Source organism: Carcharhinus amblyrhynchos, chromosome 29 (genome assembly GCF_965287045.1).
Source record: "Carcharhinus amblyrhynchos chromosome 29, sCarAmb.v2.hapA, whole genome shotgun sequence".
NCBI classification, from domain to species: domain Eukaryota; kingdom Metazoa; phylum Chordata; class Chondrichthyes; order Carcharhiniformes; family Carcharhinidae; genus Carcharhinus; species Carcharhinus amblyrhynchos.
In genome coordinates, this window is record NC_137352.1 from 7,878,970 (window position 1) to 7,904,143 (window position 25,174).

General features: G+C 43.5%; 1 protein-coding gene across 1 annotated transcript in view; it reads right to left on the reverse strand.

The window, feature by feature from the left end:
- Window positions 1-22,069: 22,069 nt before the first annotated feature.
- Window positions 22,070-25,174, reverse strand: part of zw10 (zw10 kinetochore protein) — a 40,825-nt gene continuing 37,720 nt past the window's right edge. The window contains exons 15-16 of the mRNA XM_080214635.1: window positions 24,645-24,847; window positions 22,070-22,393 (exon numbers count right to left, since the gene is read on the reverse strand). Of these exons, the coding sequence (XP_080070761.1) occupies window positions 22,273-22,393; window positions 24,645-24,847 (324 nt within the window). The 3' untranslated portion in view covers window positions 22,070-22,272. The remainder of the gene's footprint in view (window positions 22,394-24,644; window positions 24,848-25,174) is intronic.

Here is a 25,174-nt window from a genome sequence, read left to right on the forward strand (position 1 = left end):
AATGAACGTTCGAGAAATGGGTGGCAAATAAAACAGAAAACAATCTTTGAAACATGCAAAAACATGAAGATGACTTTCTATTGTCTAAACACACGCATCAAACATCCCCTTAAAGCTCTTTCAGTAAAAATGAATTTAATCCTAATGAATTAATTCTGCCCACAGGCATCTCCTCAGATGCTTGAAACCCTAATTAATATAATAGCTTAAAGTTCACCCACAACACGGCCACAGAAACCCAAACTGCAATAGCTGACCTTTTATTTTAGCTGGACTAAGCTCCCTTTATAAAGTGTAAAGGAGGTTGATGAACAGTACTGAATCTCAAATAAGACATGTGTTGCCAACAACTTGTATTTATTCAGCAACTTTAATGCGGTAAAATGGCCCAAGACACTTCAGAGGAGTGTGATCAAAATTTGACACCAACTTACAAAGAACAAAGAAAATTACAGCACAGGAACAGGCCCTTCGGCCCTCCAAGCCTGCACCAACATAGTTGCCCGACTTAGCTAAAACCCCCTACCCTTGCGGGGACCATATCCCTCTATTCCCATCCTATTCATGTATTTGTCAAGACGCCCCTTAAAAGTCACTAGTGTATCTGCTTCCAGTCCCTCCCCCAGCAACGAGTTCCAGACACCCACCACTTCGTGTAAAAAATTTGCCTCATACATCTCCTTTAAACCTTGCTTCTCACACCTTAATCCTGCACTCTCCTAGTAATTGACTCTTCCACCCTGGGAAAAAGCTTCTGACTATCCATTCTGTCCATGCCTCTCATAATCTTGTAGACTTCTATTAGGTCGCCCCTAAATCTCCGTCATTCCAGTGAGAACAAGTTACATTGAGATAAAAGGTGGCCATTATCTTGCTCAAAATGATAAGCATGGAGAAAGGTAAAGAGGCAAGAAGGTTTATGGAGAGGAATCCAAAGCTTAGACTCTCAGCAACTGAAGCATGGCCACCAATAGCAGAGGAATAAAAGGTGGGATCTTCAAGAGAACATCTTTGACCTTTTGTAATGTTCTAAGGATCCGGGTTCAAATTCCGTCATGGCAGATGGTGGAATTTGAATTCAATAAAAAATATCTGGAATTAAGAATCTAATGATAACCATGAAACCATTGTTGATTGTTGGGAAAACCCACCTGGTTCACTAATGTCCCTTAGGAAATGAAATCTGCCGTCCTTACCCGGTCTGCCCTACACGGGACTCCAGAGCAACAGCAATGTGGTTGACTCTCAACTCTCTGAAATGGCCTAGCAAACCATTCAATTGTATCAAGAAAGCAGTTCAGTCACCACCTTCTCAAGGGCAACTAGGGATGGGCAATAAATGCTGGCCAGCCAGCAAAACCCATGTCCCACGAATGAATAAAAAACATCTTACTTTCAAGCTTGTATCTTGCATTTTCTAGAGATATATGGTTGCTTTCCTTTAACAAGGTGATCCAATGTGTGCATAGTGGGAGTGTCGGACATTGCACACAAAGTGAAATAAAAGTTATGGGAGGGAATGCATGGTCAAAGGTGCAAGCCAGGAGCTTTTTAAGGATGGCAGAGAGGTTACAAAGCAGAGGGAATTCAGAAGAGAATTCTAAAGAGCAGGAATTATGCAGCTGAGAGTGGAGTCAAATAGAGTTTAGCGATGAGGTTTGGGAATGCTCTACGTCCATTAGGCTGGAGTTGAAAGAGTTTAGGTACAAAAAGACTAGGGATAAAATCATAAGAAACAGAAGCACCGTAGTTAGCATTGCTGCCTCACAATGCCTGGGACACAGGTTCAATTCCAGCGTCGGATCACAGTCTGTGTGGAGTTTGCACATTCTCCCTGTGTCTGCGTGGGTTTCCTCCAGGTGCTCCGGTTTCCTCCCACAGTCCAAAGATGTGCAGGTTAGGTTAATTGGGCATGTTAAATTGCCCCTTAGTGTCCCGGGATGCATAGGTTATAGGGATTAGTGGGTAAAATATGTAGGGATATGGGGGTAGGGCCTGGGTGGGATTGTGGTCAGCGCAGACTCAATGGGCCGAATGGCCTCTTTCTGCACTGTCGGGTTTCTATGATTCTATGATTTCCTGCTGCCCCAATGACCCTTGTTGATCAATCATCTGTCAAACTCAGCCTGCAATGATTCAGCCCCTTTCACTTTCTAGGGAACAGAATTCCAAATCCAAAAACCCTCTGAGACAAAAATATCCATCTCCATCTTAAATGGGAGGTCCTTTATTTTTAAACTGTGTCCCTCCCCTATAAGAGGAAACATCCTCCAAGCATTCCCCTATCTAGTCCCCTCAGGATCTTACATGTTTCAGCAAGATCATCTCTCATTCTTCTAAACTCCAACGAGTGCAGGCCCGACCTGCTCAACCCTTCCTCACAAGATAACCCCTTCATGTCAAGAATTAGCCAAGTAGGTGACAGAAGTACGGTGGAGCTGGAAGGTAGCGGGATTGACAAGAATTTGACAGGCAGTGGGCTAGAGAGAATATGCGTGGAATTGGACAAGGACCGAAATGATGGAGGCTCTGTGCAAGATAGGTAAAGGCCCACAGAATTTGAGATGAATTTGGGTTTGTTCTAGAGATACTGAACCATAAGGTGATGAAGCTATAGCTAATGATTCCTGTGATGGAAAGGTGGATGACCACATTATTCTACAAAGCGCCACCGAGTATATTATGAGTGATGGGCTGGATCTGAGGAAAGAAATACAGCTCAGCATTGAAAAGGCCATGAGATTTAATTGTCCTGATAGATCTCACAGAGGATTGCAATGGTTCCCACACATTAATTATGTAAATTGAACTAAGTCAAGGTTTAATTTCACATCATGACATGCTATACACAATCCAAATACATGGACAGGCTGAAGCATAATTAAACTTTCAAGGCCATCAAAGATTGAATGCAAATAGAATCATAGAATCCCTACAGTGCAGAAGGAGGCCATTTGGCCCATCATGTCTGCACCATTGGGCTGACTGTTTGACAGTGCATTTATGATGCAGTATAGAAAGCATTATTTCTGGTGGTATCACAGGTTGGTATGGCTCCTGCTCTATCCAAGGCTGCAAAAAACTACAACGGGTCATGAATGTAATCCAATCCATCACGCAAACCAGCCTCCCAATCCTTTACTCTGTCTACACTTCCTGCTGCCTTGGCAAAGCAGCCAGCATAATTAAGGACCCCACGCACCCTGGACACTCTCTCTTCCACCTTCTTCTGTCAGGAGAAAGATACAGAAGTCTGAGATCGCGTACCAACCAACTCAAGAACAGCTTCTTCTCTGCTGCTGTCAGACTTTTGAATGGACCTACCTTACATTAAGTTGATCTTTCTCTACACCCTAGCTATGACTGTAACATTACCTTCTGCACTCTCTCATTTCCTTTTCTATGAACTGTATGCTTTGTCTGTAAAGCATGCAAGAAATGATACTTTTCACTGTATACTAATACATGTGACAATAATAGATCAAATCAAATCAAAATCAAATCTTACCCAGGCCCTCTCCCTTGCTTATCCCTGCAATGCCTTGCATTTACCATGGCCAATCCACCTAACCTGCATATCTTTGCACTGTGGGAAGAAACCGGAGCACTTGGAGCAAACCCACACAGATGTGGGAAGAACATGCAAACTCTACACAGTCACCTAAGCTGATCAATTTTATAAACTTAAAACATGCTACAATCTTACATAGAATCTACAGCATAGAAACACTCAGTCTGTACAAGTGTTAATATTCCACATACACCTCCTCGCACTCGACTTACTTCATCAAACCCTACCGGCATGACCTCCATTTCTCCCTCACATGTTTATCTAACTTTCCCTTATGTTAATCCATGTCCGATACCTCAGCTTCTCCAAGTTCCACATTCTCACCACTGTCTTCGGCATGAGATTTCTCCTAATTCACTTTATTGCATTGCATTTATGAATGGCTATCTTATATTTGGTTTTGGACTTACCAATAAGTGGAAACATCTTTTCTACATCTACTCTATCAAACCCTTTCATAATTTCAAGGACCTCTCAATTTTAAGGTCAGTATTTTCTTTTCTAGAAAAAAGAGCCCCAGCCTACTCAGACTTTCTTGATAGAAAAAGCTTATCAGCTCTGTAGCTCATTTTTAAACCTTTTCTATGCCTATGTCGTGTGGAGCACAGAATTGTGTGCAGTACCTGGATTGGAGTTGGCTCTGTAATTTGACACCAAAGCTCTTGTTTTGTCCGACAGATTTCCAATCCCAGTTGCACCTGGGATTGGAAAGTCTTATTCCAAACACAATGATTATTGGGTGGGATTTTCCAGCCACGCTCGCTCAGAAACCGGAAAATCCTGCCAGAGGTTAATTCCCATGGCGGGCAGGATCGTAAAATTAGTCCCAGTGTCCTTTAACCACTATTGACCGTTCTGAAGATATTGAAGAGCCAGTGTTACATTCACAATGGGAAGACCTGCTTACAGAGGAACCGAGAATTAAAGTCTGATCCTCGATCTAGCCCATAACCCCTTCAAGCACAGTTTCCCCATTGGGGAAGAGTTATTGAATCACCTTGAAGGTTGGAAGTGGCTCCTGCCTGGAATATTGAATGAACGCTGAGTGCATTTCCATAACACTCCTCTTTCAGGTATCTTGATACCATTTACAATGAACGAGTCAGCACTTGTGTGACCTATCCATCGCATCGAACTCCAACAAAACTCTCAAATTGCAAGGCCCACACTTATATAGCAGCTTTCCACACCTCAGAAGTGTTTTACACGGAATCTTAAGAAATAAGAGCAGTGGCAGCGACAGGCACCATCTACCAGACTCACCAAGCCTCCTTTAGCAGCACCTTCAAACCCACCTACCAGCTAAAAGGACAAAGACATTGGAACACCACCACCTGAAATTTCCCCTCCAAGCCTCACACCTTCCTGACTTGGAAACGTATCACCGTTCCCTCACTGTTGCTGGTTCAAAATCCTGGAATCCCCTCCCTCACAGCACTGTGAGTGTACCCATACCATATGGACTGCAACGGTTCAAAGCGGCAACTCACCATTGCCAGCTTGAGGGCAATTAGGAGTCTGCCGCAGATACTGGCCTAAGCAGCAACACTTACACGCCATGACTGAATAAATGAAGTGTGGCATAAGGCCCTTCCCACTTGCCCTGCTCTTTAATAAGATCATGAACCTTTACCACAACCTTACCTTCCCACCCCACCCAATAATGAGCTCTGACAAAGGGTCGTCCAAACTCAAAACGTTGGCTCTGTTCTCTCTCCGCAGATGCTGTCAGACCTGCTGAAATTTTCCAGCATTTTGTTTTTTGTGCCAATAATTCCCATATGCGTCCAAACATCAGTTGATTTAAATCTTGAATCTGCTGGGTGACCAAATATTTGTCACACTCTGGGATAGAGAATATCAAAGATTCAAAAATTGCTCCTAATGCAATGCTAAATGGTCAATGCCTTAATCTCAGTCTATACCCTTTAGTTCCAGACCCTCCACCCGGGAGACATCACAGCATCACCCTGTAAACCCTTTAAACCATCTGATATGTGTTGGCAAGGTCACTTCTTATCCTTCTGAACTCTACGCAATATCGACACATTCTACTCAATCTCTCCACAAAGGATAGCCCTCTCACCTCATTGAGACGTATAAGATGATGAATGGGATGGATAGGATAGAGGTGGAAAGACTCTTCCCGCTCAAAAAAGACAATAGGACTAGGGGGCACAGCCTCAAGATAAAAGGGGGGCGGTTTAGAACAGAGTTGAGGAGGAACTTCTTCACTCAAAGGGTGGTGAATCTCTGGAATTCTCTGCCCGTTGAAGTGGTGGAGGCTGCCTCGCTAAATATTTTTAAGACACGGGTTGATGGGTTTTTGATAGGAGAGGGGATTAAGGGTTATGGGGAGAGGGCGGGAAAGTGGAACTGAGCAGCGACAGATCAGCCATGATCTTATTGAATGGCGGGGCAGGCTCGAAGGGCTGGATGGCCTACTCCTGCTCCTATTTCTTATGTTCTTATGTTCTTATGATTACTCGAGTGAATTTACGCTGTTCTCCCTCTAAGGCAGGTATATCCTTCGATAGGGAAGGAGCCCAAAGCTATACACAATACCCCAGCTGAGGCATCGCCAAAGCTCTACGTAATTTGGGCCTCACAGTGCCACGGATCAGGGTTCAATTCCAGCCTCAGGTCACTATTTGTGTGGAATTTGTGTGTTCTCCCCATGTATGCATGGGTTTCCTCCGGGTGCTCCAGTTTCCTCCCACACTCCGAAGATGTGCGGGTTAGGTTGATTGGTCATGCTAAATTGCCTGTTGGTGCCAAGGTGATTAGCAGGGTAAACGCATGGGGTTTTGGGAAAAGGGCCTGGGTGGGATTGTTGTTGGTGCAGGGTCGATGGGCCGAATGGTCTCCTTCTGCAGCTAGGGATTCTAATTGCAACAAATAACGACCTAGTTTGAAGTTCGGCATCTGTCGCACTTCAGGTTTCACCTTTCCGCCAGCTCTGACTTAGAGGCTCCCACCTCCATTTTCTTTTGCCTTACTCCATCACCCCTTCACTCAACTAATATCTCCTGCCTTCCATTCCAGTATAGACCTTTGATCTTACCACCCTGCCCTCTCCTGCCCTCCCTTTTTCCCTGCCTTTGTACTTATTTAACAACTTTAACATTAGGGGGAGGCAATGGCCTCATGGTATTATCACTAGTCTATTAACCCAGAAACTCAACTAATGTCCTGGGCACCTGGGTTCGAATCTCGCCGCAGCAGTGGTGGAATTTGAATTCAATTAACAAACATCTGCAATTAAGAATCTACTGATGACCATGAAACCATTGTCTATTGTCATAAAAACCCACCTGGCACAGCCTCTAGAGAAGGGTGGGGGGCAGTTTAGATCGGAGTCGAGGAGGAACTTCTTCACTCAAAGGGTGGTGAATCTCTGGAATTCTCCGCCCATTGAAGTGGTGGAGGCTGCCTCGCTGAATATATTTAAGTCACGGGTAGATAGGTTTTCTGATAGACAAGGGAATTAAGGGTTATGGGGAGAAAGCGGGAAAGTGGAACTGATCCACTTCAGATCAGCCATGATCTTATTGAATGGCGGGGCAGGCTCGAAGGGCTAGATGGCCTACTCCTGCTCCTATTTCTTATGTTCTTATGTACAGACCCACTGAGTATTAATCTCAGATTTCAGGTACCCAGAGTGTTTTGCTGATCCAATGTTGCGTTTATTTCAGAGATGTTATTGGATGGTTATTCCACTCAAATGAATTAAATTCCATCCTGCTCATTTAATTTGCTGAATTGCATTATTAAACATTTATTTACTGCCCATTTATCAGCAGAATTCATTTCATTTACTGAACTCTGTGGATCTACAAGCAGAAAATCAGATCACAGTGAATCGCAAAATGTTTCCAATGACTTCAGCAAGTGACCTCAGTGTTTCAGCGAGGTTCTAAATGATCCAACTCCAGTGTCACACTCTGCGGAATCCTGTGTGATCACAACCAGCACAGCACTGGGATCCACTGATCACAGACACATGATCTGTGCCTGTCCAGGGAGCGACTGTACGGTCCAAATGGCCCAGGCAGTGCATGAGGAGGAAACATCTCACTGATGTAATATAGAGAGAGTTCCATCTTCAGGCCGTAGTTTATACTGCAGTTTGCATTTCTGCCTCACAGAGAATCCCTTATTTTAATCTTCCACATGTGGTGCTCTGATGTACATGGACTTCAAGGGCATCTTTTGGGCAGCACGGTGGCACAGTGGATATCACTGCTGCCTCACAGCTCTGGCGACCCAGGTTCAATTCATGGCTTGGGTCTGTGTGCCATTTGCACATTCTCCCCATGTCCATGTAGATTCCCTCCAGGTGCTCCGGTTTCCTCCCACAGTCCAAAGATGTGTGGGATAGGTGCATTGGCCATGTTAAATTGCCCCTTAAAGGCCCAGAATGTGTAGGTTAGAGGGATTAGTGAGATAAATATGTGGGGTTACAGGGATAGGGCCAAGGTAGGACTGTTGTCTACGCAGACTTGATGAGCCAAATGGCCTCTTTCTGCACTATAGGCATTCTGTAAGGTGCCACACGGGAGGTTAATGAAGATTGTGAAGTACTAAAGGGGCACAGATTTAAAACAGTTACAGAAGGATTAGAGGGGAGCTGATAGAGGTAATCTTTTCATCCAGGGGATGGTGAGGGTCCAGAGGTCACTCACTGCCTGAAAGAGTGGTGGAAGCAGGAAACCTCAACATGTTTAAAAAATTGAAGCGTCATAAAGTTAAAGTTTATTTATTTGTCGCAAGTGGGCTTATGGCACTGCAATGAAGTTACTGTGAAAATCCCCAAGTTGTCACGCTGTGGCGCCTGTTTGGGTACACTGAGAGAGAATTTAGCATGGCCAATACACCTAACCAGCACATCTTTCGGACTGTGGGAAGAAACCGGAGCACCCAGAGGAAACCCACGCAGGCACGGTGAGAATGTGCAGACTCCACATGGACAGCGACCCAAGCTAGGAATCGAACCCGGGTCCCTGGCGCAGTGAGGCAGCAGTCACTATGCCACCCCTGCTGTTCTAAGCTAAAGGACCAAGAGCTGGGAGGTGCCATTAGCCTGGAATGCACGGTTACGGGAAAGGGTAGGGAAAAGGACATGAGGAATGTCATATCAGCCATGATCCTATTGAATAATGGAGCAGGCTCGAGGGGCTGAACAGCCTACTCCTGTTCTGTTTCTTGTGGTCTTATGGCTCTTTCCCAGCTGGCGAGGATATGACTCAATGAATAGCTTCCTAATGTCACATATACCTTCTTGTCTCTAAGGTTATGGGAAATGTAGTAAATACTGGTGAGAAAGGGGGAAACTGTTGCTGGGAGTAAAGGGCAATTTCTTTTAGGATGGGCGAAGTGGGCGGTGGCTCCTCGAAGGATTATATTTTAGGGCCACTTCTGTTTATTCTTCCTCCTTTAGGTACCAAGCCCTAAGAGAGTATTGGCAACCACAGACATCCATTGGATTGCTACACAATTATGCTTGGCAAGGTGCTGTGATAGTTTGGCCTTGCTATCTGCAGCATGGCTGACCAGGAAACTCCCCCACTCTTACTGCCTACCCGTTAGGCTTATTGGAAGGATTTACAGGCTGATTTTGGACAAGATATGAATGTATCTTCCAGGAGCAACAGGTCCTGAATCATAGAATCCCTATAGTGCAGAATGAGGTCGTTCAGCCCATCGAGCCTGAACCGACAACAATCCCACCCAGGCCCTATCCCACAGCCCCAAGTATTTACCCTGCTAACCCCCCTGACACTAAGGGGCAATTTAGCATGGCCAATCTACCTAACCTGCACATCTTTGGAATGTGCGAGGAAATTGGAGCCCCCAGGGCAAACCCACACAGAGACAGGGAGAACATGCAAACTCCACACAGACAGTGACCCGAGGCCAGAATTGAACCGGGGTCCCTGGTGCTGTGAGGCAGCAGTTCTATCCACTGTGCCGCCCAAAGTGGGAATCGAACCTGGAGCTTCTGGCCCAGAGTTGGGATGCTACACACTGCGCCACAAGACCTCCCATCAGTTCACTCAGTGCCTCAAATGATTTGGATGTTCAGATACAGGAAGTGGTGTGGACACAAGAATAGGAGCAGGAGCAGGTGCTTCAGCATTTTGATAAGAACATGGCCGATCACAATGTGGCCTCGGCTTCACTTTCCTATCTATCCCACCCCTGCTGCTCAAATATCTATCACGGGAAATAGAGTAACAGCCCTCTGAGAGGCAAAAAATAATCCAAATTGTGAAGACACTAAAATAGAATGAAATAGACTTTACAAGTCAAGAAGATACCATTCAGCCCAGGGGCAGTACGATGGCACATTGGTTAGTACTGCTGCTTCACAGCTCCAGGGACCCGGGTTTGATTTGATTCCCGATTTAGGTCACTGTCTGTGTGGAGTTTGCACATTCTCCCCATATCTGTGTGGGTTTCTTCTGGGCGCGCCCATTTCCTCCCACAGTCTGAAAGATGTGCTGGTAGGTGCATTGGCCACGCTAAATTCTCCATCAGTGTACCCGATCAGGCGCCAGAGTGTGGCAGCTGGGGATTTTCACAGTAATTTCACTGCAGTATTAATGTAAGCCTACTTGTGACACTAACAAATAAACTTAAACTCTCTGCCAGTGTTTATACTGATGTCCACCCGTTTTCTTAAAACTAGAGATTTCAGTAAGAAACAGTGTAGAAAGAGTTGGTTTCACTCACTGCCGTCATTAAGGATGTGAAGACAAGGCTGGAGAGCTGCTGAAATAAATTCAGAAAGACATCTTGATTAGTGATTGGACAAGGAACAAAGTCAGATGTCATAAAATGTCTGTCATTACTGAGTGTCTCTGTGCTGGAAAGTCAATAATTGATGATAGGGAAGAACTCCAGCCGCAACTCGATTCTCCTAACCCGCTGTGCAGCAGGATGGGGAAAATCACCTCCTAAATATTGCTATAATATACAAAATCTCTATCTGGGGGCAAAGTAAGAGGTTAATTAGAAACCTCTTCAATGTGCCGTCTGTAGACTATGTAAATAATCGTGAGTCACATTTCTTTTGATTGTATGTTTTTCCCCTTTGTTTCCTTGAATTTTAACGATGTTTGAAGTGAAGCTTCTGGGTCTTAGGAAGCAAAATTTCTCAAAAATTTACCGAAGACTTTTGGGTCTAGTTTTTTGTATCTTATTTATTTATTAACGTCACAAGTAGATTTACATTAACATTGCAATGAAGCCACTGTGAAAATCCCCTAGTCGCCACACTCTGACTGACGTCTGTTTGGGTACACTGAGAGAATGGCCAATGCAACTAAAAAAACCAAGAACTGATCTTACAAGTTTATAGTTACGCATAAGAAGGAAGTGCCTGAACGGAATGGGAAAAAAATCTATTTTGTAACATTAATTTCTCAGTCATTCAGAGGACAGTTGTTTAAGTGTTGACATGTTTTGAGTGTTTTATTAAATGTGTACAGTTCACAATTTTAATGACTGATTACAGGTATTCAATGTCATATCAACCTTTGTGCTTTTCTCCTGAACTCCTACTTAAGACTCAGTTCCCATCATCAAACTAGACAAGTCTAGATGAGACCTTTAATGGGCATTTAATAATATATTCATTGGGTGCAGAGGTAAAGAGTACTTTGCCAAGTGACCCTTAATGGAGTCATTTCAAGGTTCATTTTTCCGAAGCTCTTCCAAAACTTATCTTAAAAATATTCTGATTTACATCAAAAATTGCAGCAGAAAATCTTGCCCCTTGGAACCATAGAAAGGTCACAGTGCAGAAGGAGGACATTCTTCCTATGTTGTTCATGTTAGCCCAAGGACACCCAGGTGCCCTCTCTAATCCCACTTTCCTACACCCAGCCCGTAGCCCTGTAGGTCACAGCATTTAATGTGCAGATCCAGGTACTTTTTAAAAGAGTTTAGGGTCTCTGCCTCCCCCACCAATTCAGGTAGTGAACTCCAGACACACTCTGTGTAAAAATGTTCTTCCTCATGTCTCCTCTACACCTACTGCTTTGGGCACAGTGAGGGCAGCACAGGGGCATAGCTCACAGTGCCAGAGACCCAGGTTCAATTCCTGGCTTGGGTCACAGTCTGTGTGGAGTTTGCACGTTCTCCCCATGTCTGAGTGAGTTTCCTCTGGGCGCTCCGGTTTCCTCCCACAGTCTGAAAGACGTGCTGATTAGGTGCACTGACCCGAGCAGGCGCTGGAGTGTCACTGTGTGTTCATTCTTGTGACTGTGGCCTTACTTGTGACTAATAAATAATTTTTATTTTACTTTGAATCTCTGTCCCCGGTCCTCGAATTCTTCACAGTAAGATGTCTCACAACACCAGGTTAAAGTCCAACAGGTTTATTTGGTAGTAAACGCCACTAGCTTTTGGAACACTGTTCTTTCGTCAGGTGACACACTCTGTGTAAAAATGTTCTTCCTCACGTGACGAAGGAACAGTGTTCCAAAAGCTAGTGGTGTTTACTACCAAATAAACCTGTTGGACTTTAACCTGGTGTTGTGAGACTTCTTACTGTGTTTACCCCAGTCCAATGCCGGCATCTCCACATCTCGAACTCTTCACCAAGGGAAACAATTTTATCCTGTCCATTCTATCTTTACCCCTCATAATGTTGTGCAACTCAATCAAGTCAACCCTTAGCCTTCTTTGATCCTTACTTCAGAAGTTTAAGTTGCAGTTGCTTACTTATAGATTTCAGTCACCCCATAATTGTTCGACATTAAAACAGACTAGGTCATTTTACTTCTGGTTTAAGTACTCCTCAACATAATTTTACCTCTTGGGTAAGGATGTGAGAAGAAATACTCTCGGTGGAAAGCAATTGTCCTTGTGAATTCTCTGGTCTCCAGAAAGTTCCTGACAATGATATAGAAAGTCCCTGCGGGAAAATAGATCCAATCATTTAATTTATTTTCTGTATCTGTGCCTTGGCAGGAAGAAGAAAGGAAGATACAACAAGAGTACCATTATAGAAGTTTAATATAAAACTATGTAACTTTTTCGATCTAACTAGTAGAAATTGTCACTTTGGAGTTAGTTTGTAATTAATGACCAAGGAAACATATGGCTCTTTGAAACTTTAAGGATTCTGTCTATGCCCGGTAAAAAATTTTCCAAATAGCTCGATTTTGGATTGTTAACCTTAACCAATAAATTGTGTTGATATCCAAACATGTCAAGAATAATTAGTTTTTCATTAAAAATGCAAGTTTCTATTTTAAATTCAAATTTTCTAATAATTCCCCTTTTTAAAGAAAAACAAATCTTACCACCAGTCAGGAATGGTTTCTTGACTTTTATGAAGACTTACCAATTTGTCAGAAAGTCCACGGTGAATTTATTTTATAGAGTCATAGAGGTTTACAGCATGAAATAGGCCCTTTGGCCCAACTCACCCATGCTGCCCAGTTTTTACCTTTAAGTTAATCCCAATTGTCCGCGTTACATATTCCTCTATACCAATCTTATCCATATAACTGCTTTTTAAAAGACAGAATTGTGCCTACCTCTACTTTTACCTCTGGCAGCTTATTCCAGGCCTATTCACCAATATTAGTGTAAAAAGTTGCCCCTCTGGACCCTTTTATATCACTCCCTTCTCACTTTAAACCTAAGCCCTCTAGTATCAGGCTTCTCTAACTTTGGGAAAAGATGTTGACTATCTGCCTTATCTATGCCCCTCATTATTTTATAGACCTCTATAACATCACCCCTAAGCCTCCTATGCTCCAGAGAAAAAAGTACCAGTCTATCCAGCTTCTCCTTATAATTCAAACCATCAAGTCCTGGTAGCATCCTAGTAAATCTTTTCTACATTCTTTCTAGTTTAATAATATCCTAGTAAGTGTGGCCTTACCAATGTCTTGTACAACTTCTCTGCCCGTTGAAGTGGTGGAGGCTACCTCGCTAAATATTTTTAAGACGCGGGTTGATGGGTTTTTGATAAGAGAGGGGATTAAGGGTTATGGGGAGAGGGCGGGAATGTGGAACTGAGCCACAACAGATCAGCCATGATCTTATTGAATGGCGGGGCAGGCTCGAAGGGCTAGATGGCCTACTCCTGCCCCTATTTCTTATGTTCTTATGTTATGTCTTCTTCACCACCTTGTCCACCTGTGACTACACTTTCAAGAGCTATGAACCTGTACCCTGGATCCCTTTATTCTATAACTCTCCCCAATATCCGACCATTAGCTGAGTAAGTCCTTCCATGGTGTGATCTACCAAAATGCATCATGCTGCATTTATCTAAATTAAACTCCATCTGCCATTCATCGGCCCACTGACCCAATTGATCAAGGTCCCGTTGCAATCCTAGATAACCTTCTTGACTGTCCACTATGTCACCAATCTGCAAACTTACCAACCATGCCTCTTAAATTCTCATCCAAATCATTAATATAAATGACAAATAACAGTGGACCCAGCACCAATCCCTGATGCACACCATTGGTCACAGGCCTCCAGCTTAAAAAACAACTCTCTACAACCAAAAGAGAAAATGCTGGAAAATCTCAGCAGGCCTGGCAACATCTGTAAGGAGAGAAAAGAGCTGACATTTCAAGTCCAGATGACCCTTTGTCAAATCTTTGTCAAAGGTTCCAGCATCCACAATAATTTGCTTTTAACCATCTACATACACCCTGTACCTTGTCAAAGGCCTTACTAAATTTCATGTAGATAACGTCAACGGCACTGCTCTCATTTATCCTCTAGGTTACCCCTTCAAAAAAGTCAATCAAATTTGTGAGACATGATTTTCCACTCACAAAGCGATGCTGACTGTCCTTCACAAATTCTTGCCTCTCTAAATGCCAGTAGATCCTGTCTCTCAGAATACCTTCAAACAACTTACTTACTTACCTGTAGTGTTGAATGTCAGCAGGTTAATACAGGAGCCATTCCAAAACTGCAGCACTCCACAAATCAAAATTAGACGAAAGAGTGATTTTTTTTCTCTCAGGTTATACATGATACGTCCTTACAAAAAATAGGAAGAGGGCGAGCCCATTTGGCCTTATGGGTTTGTTCTGACATGCAATACGATCAGATTGGATGGCACGGTGACACAGTGGTTAGCACTGCTGCCTCACACCAGCAGAGACCCAAGTTTGATTCCCGGCTTAGGTCACTGTCTGTGTGGAGTCTGCACACTCTCCCCGTGTCTGCATGGGTTTCCTCCAGGTGCTCCGGTTTCCTCCCACAGTCCAAAAGACATGCTGGTTAGGTGCTTCAGCCATTCTAAATTCTCCCTCAGTGTACCTGAACAGGCAGCAGAGGGGATTTTCACAGTAACTTCATTGCAGTGTTAACGTAAGCCTATTTGTGACACTAATGAATAAATAAATAAATCCTGAGACACTAAGGGATAATTTAGCATGGCCAATCAACCTAACCCACACATCTTAGAATCATAGAATCCCTACAGTGCAGAAGGAGGCCATTTGGCTGATTGAGTCTGCACCAACCACAATCCCACTCAGGCCCTATTCCCGTATTTACCCTGCAAATCCCCCTAACATTAGAGTCAATTTATCATCATCATCAATCAGCCTAACTGGCACATCTTTGGACTGTGGGAGGAAACCAGAGCACCTGGGGGGGAAACAAACGCAGGCATGGGGAGAACATGCAAACTCCACACAGACAGTGACCCAGGGTGGGAATCGAACCCAGGTCCCTGGCACTGTGAGGCAGATGTGCTAACCACTGTGCCACTGTGCCATCCCAGCCAGCGACACAGTTAGTCATAGCCAGAATCGAATTGAACCCTGGTTCCTGGTGCTGTGAGGCACCTAGTGAATATAGATTCAAGAATCCTGGCGTTATTCCCAGTACCGGTTGTATTTTAGGGGAACTTAATATTAGCTGCAGCAAATTTACAATTTGCAAGTTTAACTGTGTTGGCAATCTATTGGTGAGCCCTATAGTAGAGGTGAAGAAATCAGAAAGACAAGAAAGAGCAATAATTAGAACAAAACTCCAGTTAACCAGTTGAAATACTTCCCTACAGAGCCCAAGAGAGACTTTTCAATAAAGGTAGGCATTCACAGTTCAACATCTTCCAGCTGTAATGTCAGCAGTTTTCACTCACTGACTGCCAAGAACCAGGTTTGAAGTCATCAGGACTCATTAAATGCTTAGCTCTACTGGATGACAGGCATTCCTCAAGGAATTGTTCCATTGCACATAAAAATCAGGCAACAGATACAAAAACCATTCATTTCCTCAACCCTATTCCTCTCTAAAGTCATAGAGATTTAGAGCATGGAAACAAGCCCAACTTGTCCATGCCACCCTTTCTTTAAACCCCAAAGCTAGTCCCAATTGCCTGCATTTGGTCCATATCCCTCTATACCCATCTTACCTGTGTAATTGTAAATGCTTTTTAAAAGATAAAATTGTACCTGTCTCTTCTACTACCTCTGGCAGCTTGTTCCAGATACTCAACACCCTCTGTGTGAAAAAATTGCCCCCTAGACACTTTTGTACCTCTCCCTTCTCACCTCTAACCTATGCCCTCTAGTCATTCCTACAAGGTCTTGCTCCATCTTTATTTCGACATGACTTCCAGATTCTTGAATACAAAATATTTGTCAGCAGCACGGTGGCACAGTGGTTAGCACTGCTGCCTCACAGTGCCAGGGACCTACGTTCAATTCCTGGCTTGGGTTTCTGCCTGTGTGAAGTCTGCGTGCATTTTCTCTGGGTGCTCTGGTTTCCTCACACAGTCAGAAAGACGTGCTGGTTAGGGTGCATTGGCTATGCTACATTCTCCCTCAGTGTACCTGAAGGAGGTGCTGGAGTGTGGCAACTAGGGGTTTTCACCATACTTCATTGCAGCGTTAATTTAAGCCTACTTGTGAAAATAATAAATAAACTTTAAACTTTACATTGGCAGTTATCAACTTAACCTGAGGCTGGACTGAGTCTCCTGTGTCCTTGTGCAAATGTAGCCTAAGGTTTCCTGCATTTCTACTGCCACACTGGAAACTACCATTCATTTTGTTTCAACTCTTAAGCCTGGTAGACAAAAATACACCTCAAATAGCCACCTCTTCAATCTTCATTTCATGAACAGCAGCATAGATTCCCAGCACTGGGTCAATGCTAGTCCTTAGATCAGGTCATTCCCTCACTTTCCCAAGTCAGCCACAGGTCATTCATGGAATCAAAATTACTAATTTAATTGTGAATCACCTAACAGCAGTTGCTATCCTGCCTCTAGCTTTACTTTGAAGTTGATAACCTAAAGCATAAAATTCATCATTTATTTTTCTTTATTCTTTCATAGGATGTGGGCATCGTTGGCAAGGCCAACATTTCTTGCCCATCCCTAATTGCCCTTGAACTGAGTGGTTTGTGAGGCCATTTCAACCATATTGCTGTTAGTCCAGAGTCACACGTAGGCCAGACTACATAAGGACAGTAGATTTCCTTCCCTAAGGGACATTAGTAAACCAGATGGGATTTTACAAAGACCAATAACGGTTTTGTAGTCGCCATGGGCAGCACAGTGGTTAGCGCTGCTGCCTCACAGCGCCAGGAACCTGAGTTCAATTCTGGCCACAGGTCACCGATTGTGTGCACATTCTCCCCATGTCTGCATAGGTTCCCTCTCACAGTCTAAAGATGTGCAGGTTGGATTGATTGGCTATGCTAAATTACTCCTTAGTGTCAGGGGGATTAGCAGGGTAAATTTGTGGGGTTACAGGCCTGAACAGGATTGTGGTTGGTCAAATGGCTTCCTTCTAAACTGTAGGGATTCTATAATAACTGAGACTTGCTTTCAATTCCAGATTGTTGCTTAAATTTAAATTTCACCAGCTGTCATAGTTGGCTTTGAACTCTTGTCCCCAGAACCTGTGCTGGGGATTCTCAATTACTAGCCCAGTGACATCACCATTCTGCCACCCTCTCCCCCGTGTGGATACTGGGATTGGGACAATCCATTTGCCAGTGCTAAAGACATCAAGCTTTCAGGTTTACTACCTCCTAACCTTCCTCTAGTCATGGGGCAATAGGCTAAGCTAAAAGCATGGTATCTCATTCATAGATGCCCTTTGTTCTTAGATTATTGCCACCACTTCACAAGCTTCAGGATATAACTGGCATTAAAACCTCAGTCTGGATTGATGAAACTCAAATATCCTTATTACATTTTGTCATTTGGGTTTCAAAGGTTTCCATGCTCATTAAGTGTGCTCTTGTCAAACATTCGTCTGATTAAAACATTGCTGCTATTTGAATAGTCTTCTGGTATTTACATTCTGCAGTGGTATGAAGGCAATGAAGAAAGACAGTTCTGGCATTTATCATGGTTAACTCCTGGGGAAAAAAACTCTTGTATCTAACAGGGTATCCAATGCAGAAGTTCATCATAGCCTTACCAAGTGAAGTTAAATTTAGCATTTTCGCACAGCACCAGGGACAAAGTTCAATTCCAACCTCGGATGACTGTGAGAGTTTGTACCTCCTTCTGTCTGTAGAGTTTAACAGGGTTTCATCCTGGTGCTCTGGTTTCTTCCCAGCCCAGAGATGTGCAGGTTATGTTGATTGTGCTAAATTGTCCCTGAGCACCAGGGGGATTAGCAGGGTAAATACATGGGGTAATGGGGATAGGGCCTGGGTGGGACTATTGTCAGTGCAGGCTCAGTGGAGCGAATGGCCACTTTCTGCACTGTAGGGTTTCTATGATTTGAATCCATATACGATAATAGTTTGATTTTGCCTCTGATACATCTGTGAATTGACACCAGAATTGTAGTTTGTCAACACTTTCTGCTCTGTAGGTTGATTTTAGTAACTTTAGACCTTAAACTGCATCCATTTTACAGCCAGTTTTTCCCGTACCTATGACACTTTGCTTCCTTCTATTGTAAAGCTGTTCTCCCTACACTCCTGACTTTGACAGCTTTCCACTCCCTGACTATATCAACTTACTCCATAAAATACTTTTCAATTTCATCCTGGGCATTTTAAAAGTCAATGCGCCCCAATAGGACCGCAGGATGATTTCGATCTCTCACGCGTGAAGTCTATCTGTGCTCGTAAATGAAGAGAGCAAATAAAGTCCTGTATATGAGTAGAATCATAGAATCCCCACAATGCAGAAGGAGGCCATTCAGCCCATTGAGTCTACACCGACCACAGTCTCACCCAGCTCCTATTCGCGTCACCCCACATATTAACCTTGCTAACCCTCCCTGACAGTAGGGTCAATTTAGCATGGCCAAACAACCTAACCCGCACACGTTTGGAATGTAGGAAGAGGGGCACCAAGAGGAAACCCACACAGACACGGGGAGAAACTTCACACACACCGTGACCCAAGGCTGGAATCAAACCCAGGTCCCTGGCACTGAGGCAGCTGCGCTAACCACTGTGCCAGGCAATGCCACCCTATTGATGGTTTTGCTACCTTGCAATTAGCTCGAAGAGTTCAATGATGGAAGAATGCAGTGTGTCAAATCCTCAAAGGTTTGGCTAATTGGTTCCACCTCATTTTCAGAGATTCCAGAATTCACTCCTATGACAACTGAGATATGCACTTAACACAAACATTTTAACACAAGGTTCAGTCCCAAACAGATGGGATTAAAGTTATCCTTTCTGATGTATGTAACAAGTGGCGAGTTTTAAAGCTATAGCTATTAAAACAATGCACAACAGTCTAAAACTTGCCTTTAGCTGGCTGCATCCTAAGCCACTAATATAGAAATAGAAATGTCACAGCCTGAGGGAGCAAATGGGCTTTGTCACAGCAACGCAAGAGAACACAGAATCCCTCCAATACAAGAGACCATTCAGCCCATCAAGTCTAAACCGACCACAATCCCACACAGGTCCTATTCGCGTAACCCCTCTTATTTACCGTACTAACCCAGCTTGACACTAGGGTCAATTTAGCACGGCCAATCCACCTAACCTGTACACCTTTGGGAGGAAACCTGAGCACCCGGAAGAAACCCCACAGACACAGGGAAAATGCTCAATCTCCGCACATCACCCAAGGCTGAATTGAACCCCGGTCCCCAGCGCTGTGAGGTAGCTGTGCTAACCACTGTGCCGGTGTGCTGCCCTAAGTTGGATGAGGAAACAGTCAAAAAGATCCACCAAAGCCCATATTTAGATTGCTGGTTATTCTAAAGCAGTAAGTTCAGCCGAGCAAAAAAAAAATCAAGCTCAGTTGTCTTCGATGGAGATCATCCAGTAACAGACTCACGAATCCGAAACATAGAAACCAGTACTCAGTTCAGGCCTGTAAGCAACGGATTTACTATTGCCATAACTGATCCGGATAACTGGTAAAACCAGAAAATGTTGGAAATACCGAGTAGGTCAGGTAACAGAGTGGCTTGTCTGAGACTTTTCATCTCAGTATATTGACCTGATACACCGTAGGCAACACGGTCCCTGCCTCACAGCACCAGGGATCTGGGTTCAATTTCCAGCTTGGGTCACTGTCTGTGTGGAGTTTGCACGTTCTCTCCGTGTCTGAGTGGATTTCCTCTCACAGTTCAAAGGTGTGTCAGTTAGGTGGATTGACCGTGCTTAATTGCCCCTTAGCATCAGAGGAGTAGCTAGGGTAAATGCATGGGATTATAGGGATATTGCCCGAGTGGGATTGTGGTCAGTGTGGACTTGATGGGCCGAATGGCCTACTTCCACACTGTAGAATTCTATAAATTCAGTTTCTCTGAGGATTTCAATTCTGTATGATTTCCAGTCTCTAAACATGTTGCCTTTGTAACAGGAATGTGACCTGCTTCAGTGAAAATAATTACCTTCTCCTTAACACCACATAGTTTCTCCAGAGGCCACAGGTGCAGTTTCCAGAAAGGTCATGATTTTTAATGATTTTGATTACAATTAAATCCCTTAAAAACCAATATGCAGTTAGCCTTAATCAAGCAAACAGATGAAAGACATTTCCAAATAAGCAAACCGATTCTCTCTTCAAAAACCATTATTGTTCAATATCCCACAATTTACTGTTTCGTTACATTTTTTAGTCATGAGTCACTTTTTTTTTTACAGCCAGCACTGAGTTCGCTGAGAGAAAATGATACAAGTAAAACCAATTCCAAGATGTTCGCTTGAATAATCTATATTCAGTGACATTGTCCCATTTTGGCTTTAGATGCCAGTCACAAGTTGTTCAGCATTCGCATAGTTACTTAATAAGTTTCACAACACCAGGTTAAAGTTCAACAGGTTTACTTGTTATCATGAGCTTTCGAAGCACTGCTCCTTCATCAGGTGAGACTCACTGAAAGTTTGTGATAATAAATAAACCTGTTGAACTTTAACCTGCTGCTGTTGTACACTCACCGCTCCCCACCCCCCCCCCACCCGTCCAACACCGGCATCTCCACATCATAGTTACTTAGTGCTGTGTAAATACCAACTTTGGACAGTTATAAAAGACAGCCATAGAAATATGTAAATCAACATTTCATTATCGTAACTTTAAACTGTACAAGTCTTATGTGTGAATCTTCACACTCGGTGATGTGTATTGGTGGTGATGAGGAACAAGAGCATTTGGACAAAGCTGTGACAGCAACAAGTACCCTAGCCAGGAACTCTTACCATGCTCGAACAACACACCTCAGTCCCACCTCACCGAAATCAATCCTTACTCAACATTTCCCACATCAGCTATCCCATGATATCTCAAAGTGAACACCATTTTCGGGTTGCGTTATGCTATGCTGTGCTCTCGACATCCAGAAAATAGGAATGGTTTTCAGTCAAGGCCAAAATCAACGGTGTGAATGGCCACTGTCTCATGCATAGTGGCATCAGTGACATCCAGGTCAACTTGCTGTAAATTACCTAAACAGTGCTGTCTATAATCATACAGTGCAGCTTTTTATGCAATTATAAAACTTATACATCTTTAAAAAAATTCAGAGGGGATTTGAGTTCTGAGACAACTTCAAACAGGTCAAGCCCTCAACCAAGGTGGAGGATTCCAGATGGAAGGCTTTTCATTTTGACATTGTGGGAGTTTATGGCACAATTACCATAATTTTTCTAATAAGTCCCAGTGGCAATCAAAATGCTCAGTTTGGATTAGAACGGTACAGTAGCAGATCCCTTACTACAATAAACTACTTCGTTTATTTCATTAGTGTTAGAAGTAGGCTTACAATAACACTACAATGAAGTTACTGTGAAAATCCCCTAGTCGCCACACTCCGGCATTTGTTCGGGTACACAGAGACTCTAACATGGCCAGTCCACCTAACCAGCACATCTTACGGATTGTGGGAGGAAACCGGAGCATCTGGGGAGAACATGCACACTCCGCAGGCGGTGACCCCAGCCGGGTATTAAACCCAGGTCCGTGGCACTATGAGGCAGCAGTGCTAACCTTAGTGCTACTTACCCCAATATCTGCCGTTATTTCCACATGGACTAGAATTTAAAAAGCAACTAAAGAGCAAGTATATACATTTTTTTATTCAAGGCAACAGTCGATGGAACATGCTGGTTTCTTGAACATATTGCTACATTATTCTTACAGTTGTGTGTATATATAGCTTTTAAGGAACATTAAGAACAAGATAAAAAAGGTAGTGTTTACAAGATAAATATACATTTATTAACATTTCATTCATTGAATACATAGAAAACCAGAACTATATTTATTTTATTTTAGACAGTGCTGCTGCTCTTCGCTCTGTGTTCTGGAACAAAGCTCGGATTAGGCTTTTTGCCTCAATTGCGGAAAACTCTGCTGCGAAAGGACCCTTTCCGTCAGTCCATCTAAACAAGAGAAAGTCAAATCAAAAATAGATCCACAATGCTAAACATCCTATTAATTTATTTTATTTTTACTTATTAGTGTCACAAATAGGCTTACATTGAATGAAGTTACTGTGAATATCCCCTAGTCACCACACTCCGGCGCCCGTTCGGGTACACTAAGGGAGAATTTGGCATGGCCAATGCACCCTAACCAGCAGGTCCTTTAGACTGTGGGAGGAAACTGGAACATCAGGGGGAAACCCACACAGACAACAACCCAAGCCGGGAACTGAACCAGGGTGCCTGATGCTGTGAGGCAACAGTGCTAACGATTGTGCCATCCAGATTTAATTCAAGAATGAGGAAATTAAAAATATTTCCATCAATTTGTTTTTAGAGAAAGATTCAAATCAATATTTTATGCACTTGGCAGTGGAGGTCAGGTGTCAGATGGGAGGGTTGTTGTTGCAGTGAGAGAGCACAGGGTTGGTTGGTTTGCAACACAGTCATCAGCCAAACCAAGAACCTAGTATTTAATCCTTGAGCACAATAGCACAGTGGTTAGCACTGCTGTCTCACAGAAGCAGGGATCCGGGTTTTATTTTGGCCTTGGGTAACTGTTTCTGTGGACTTGGCAAATTCTTCCCATATGTGTGTGGGTGTCCTCCGGTTTCCTCCCAAAGATGTGCAGATTAGGTGGATTGGCCACACTAAATTGCTCCTTTGTGCCCAAAGGTGTGTAGGTTAGGTGGATTAGCCACGATAATGCAGAGTTATGGGGACAGAATCACAGAATTCCTACAGTGGAGAAGGAGGACATTTAGACTATTAAGACTGCACTAACAACAATCCCACCAAGGCCCTATCTCCATAACCCCATGCATTTATCCTAACTAGTCCCCTGACACTAAGGGGCAATTTAGCACGGCCAATCAATCTAACCTGCACATCTTTAGACTGTGGGAGAAAACTGGAGCACCCAGAAGAAACCCATGCAGACACAGGGAGAATGTGCAAACTCCACACAGACAATCACCCGAGGCCGGAATTGAACCTGGGTCCCTGGCCATGTGAGGCAGCAGTGCTAACCACTGTGCCACCGTGCCGGATAGAGCAGGGGGCTGGGCCCACGTAAGATGCTCTTTTGGGGAGTCAATGCAGATGCAATGAGTCGAATGGCTTCCTTCCGCACTGTGGGCATTCAATGGAACACGATGCTAAACCAGGATCCAACCTAAATTTTCAGGTGTTCACTGACACAATTTCCCTGGCTTCACAGAAACCATTTCCTATGGCCAAAGACTGATTAGTCCTTTATTTCAATGCTTGCGGGACACTGCGGTTTCAGAATGGCCGTTGCGTTTTGCACAACTATCATCACGTTATAAAGTGCTTTGAGGACTTGATAAAGACAGTAAATAAATGCAAGTATTGCCCATTATTCTTTCAGTCAGCATCCGTAAATATACTTTTGAAGTTACAAGAACTTTGTTTTACACAGAACACAATAATTACTCAGTTTATCTACTGATTCTTGGCACACGAGCCAACACTGGCATCCAAGACTTAGTTGATCCAAAAACATATTTGCCCATGGCACCTCAGCAGATGGTGAGATCAAATGTTCAAAACTGAGATCTCTGTGGGGAATGAAGAACTTGCCCAGCAGATTTTTAATGAAATTCAATGCATATCCTTTCCCCAGCCTAGTCTTCCCCATTCCAAAAAACTCCCAAACAGAAGTTAGCTGCTGTTTCCATATATCAGTTCGAGATTGCCTTAGTGGACTGAATAATTAAAACTACATACCATGACAAGGGCGCATACAAAGGGAGCATCAACACCTACTCAATGCCAAAGCAAGGGAAGGTCAGTTCCCTTTCCTATTTAATTTAGTTTACCATTAGAGCTCCACCGAGCAGACAAGAAGGTCAAGCAGAGGCTGCCATATTCCAGGGCCATGAATCTGTGAAAGAGCAAAGCAGGGGCAAAGGGGAAAATTGGGAGTCAGAGCCAGAAAAAGAGCACACCGGTACAGCTTTGCCAACTGGTGGGCCCAATCTCCACACCAGAAATTTGACCTTTAAAGAGAATAATAACGTAGCAAAACCAACAAATAAATGCTTATGCACAACCTACTGCTATGGTGGACAATTCAAGAGGCTATTAGTTCGAAGAATATCCTGACACAATCATTTAAGAACAGTATTACTGTAGAAGATAGAAATCATTTATTTACTTATGAGCCATTTATAATCCAAGAACATACCTGTCCACCAGTTCCTGCAGACTAGCTTGAAGCACGATCATTAGCTCCTTGAACTTCAGCCATTTTGGCACATACACTGGAATTTCTTCCTGATACTTTTTATTTCTGCTTTCTTCAGGCAGTGGTTGGAAGATCTGCGGTCCTTCCTCAAGTACTGTTTTACATAACGAATAGAGACAATCTGCACTTTCCGAGGAGATATCCTGCAACACGCAAAAAGTTGAAATATTCTTAAAACTCATACAGTTCAACACAAAAATAGCACAGAATCTATAATCAGAGTCTACAATATGACACAGACCACTCTACTGTGCAGGTTGCTTCATAGTCTTACTAGCATAGAACAAAGGGAATCACTGGGCTCAAGTCTGCAGTGAACAAAACTGTAATAAGTCACAATTATTCATCTGACGCTCCCCCTTCCTAGACCCTGGACAGCACAGTGGTTAGCACTACTGCCCCACTGCACCAGGGATTCAGGTTCGATTCCTGGCTTGGGTCACTGTCGTGCAGACTCTGCACAGTTCTTC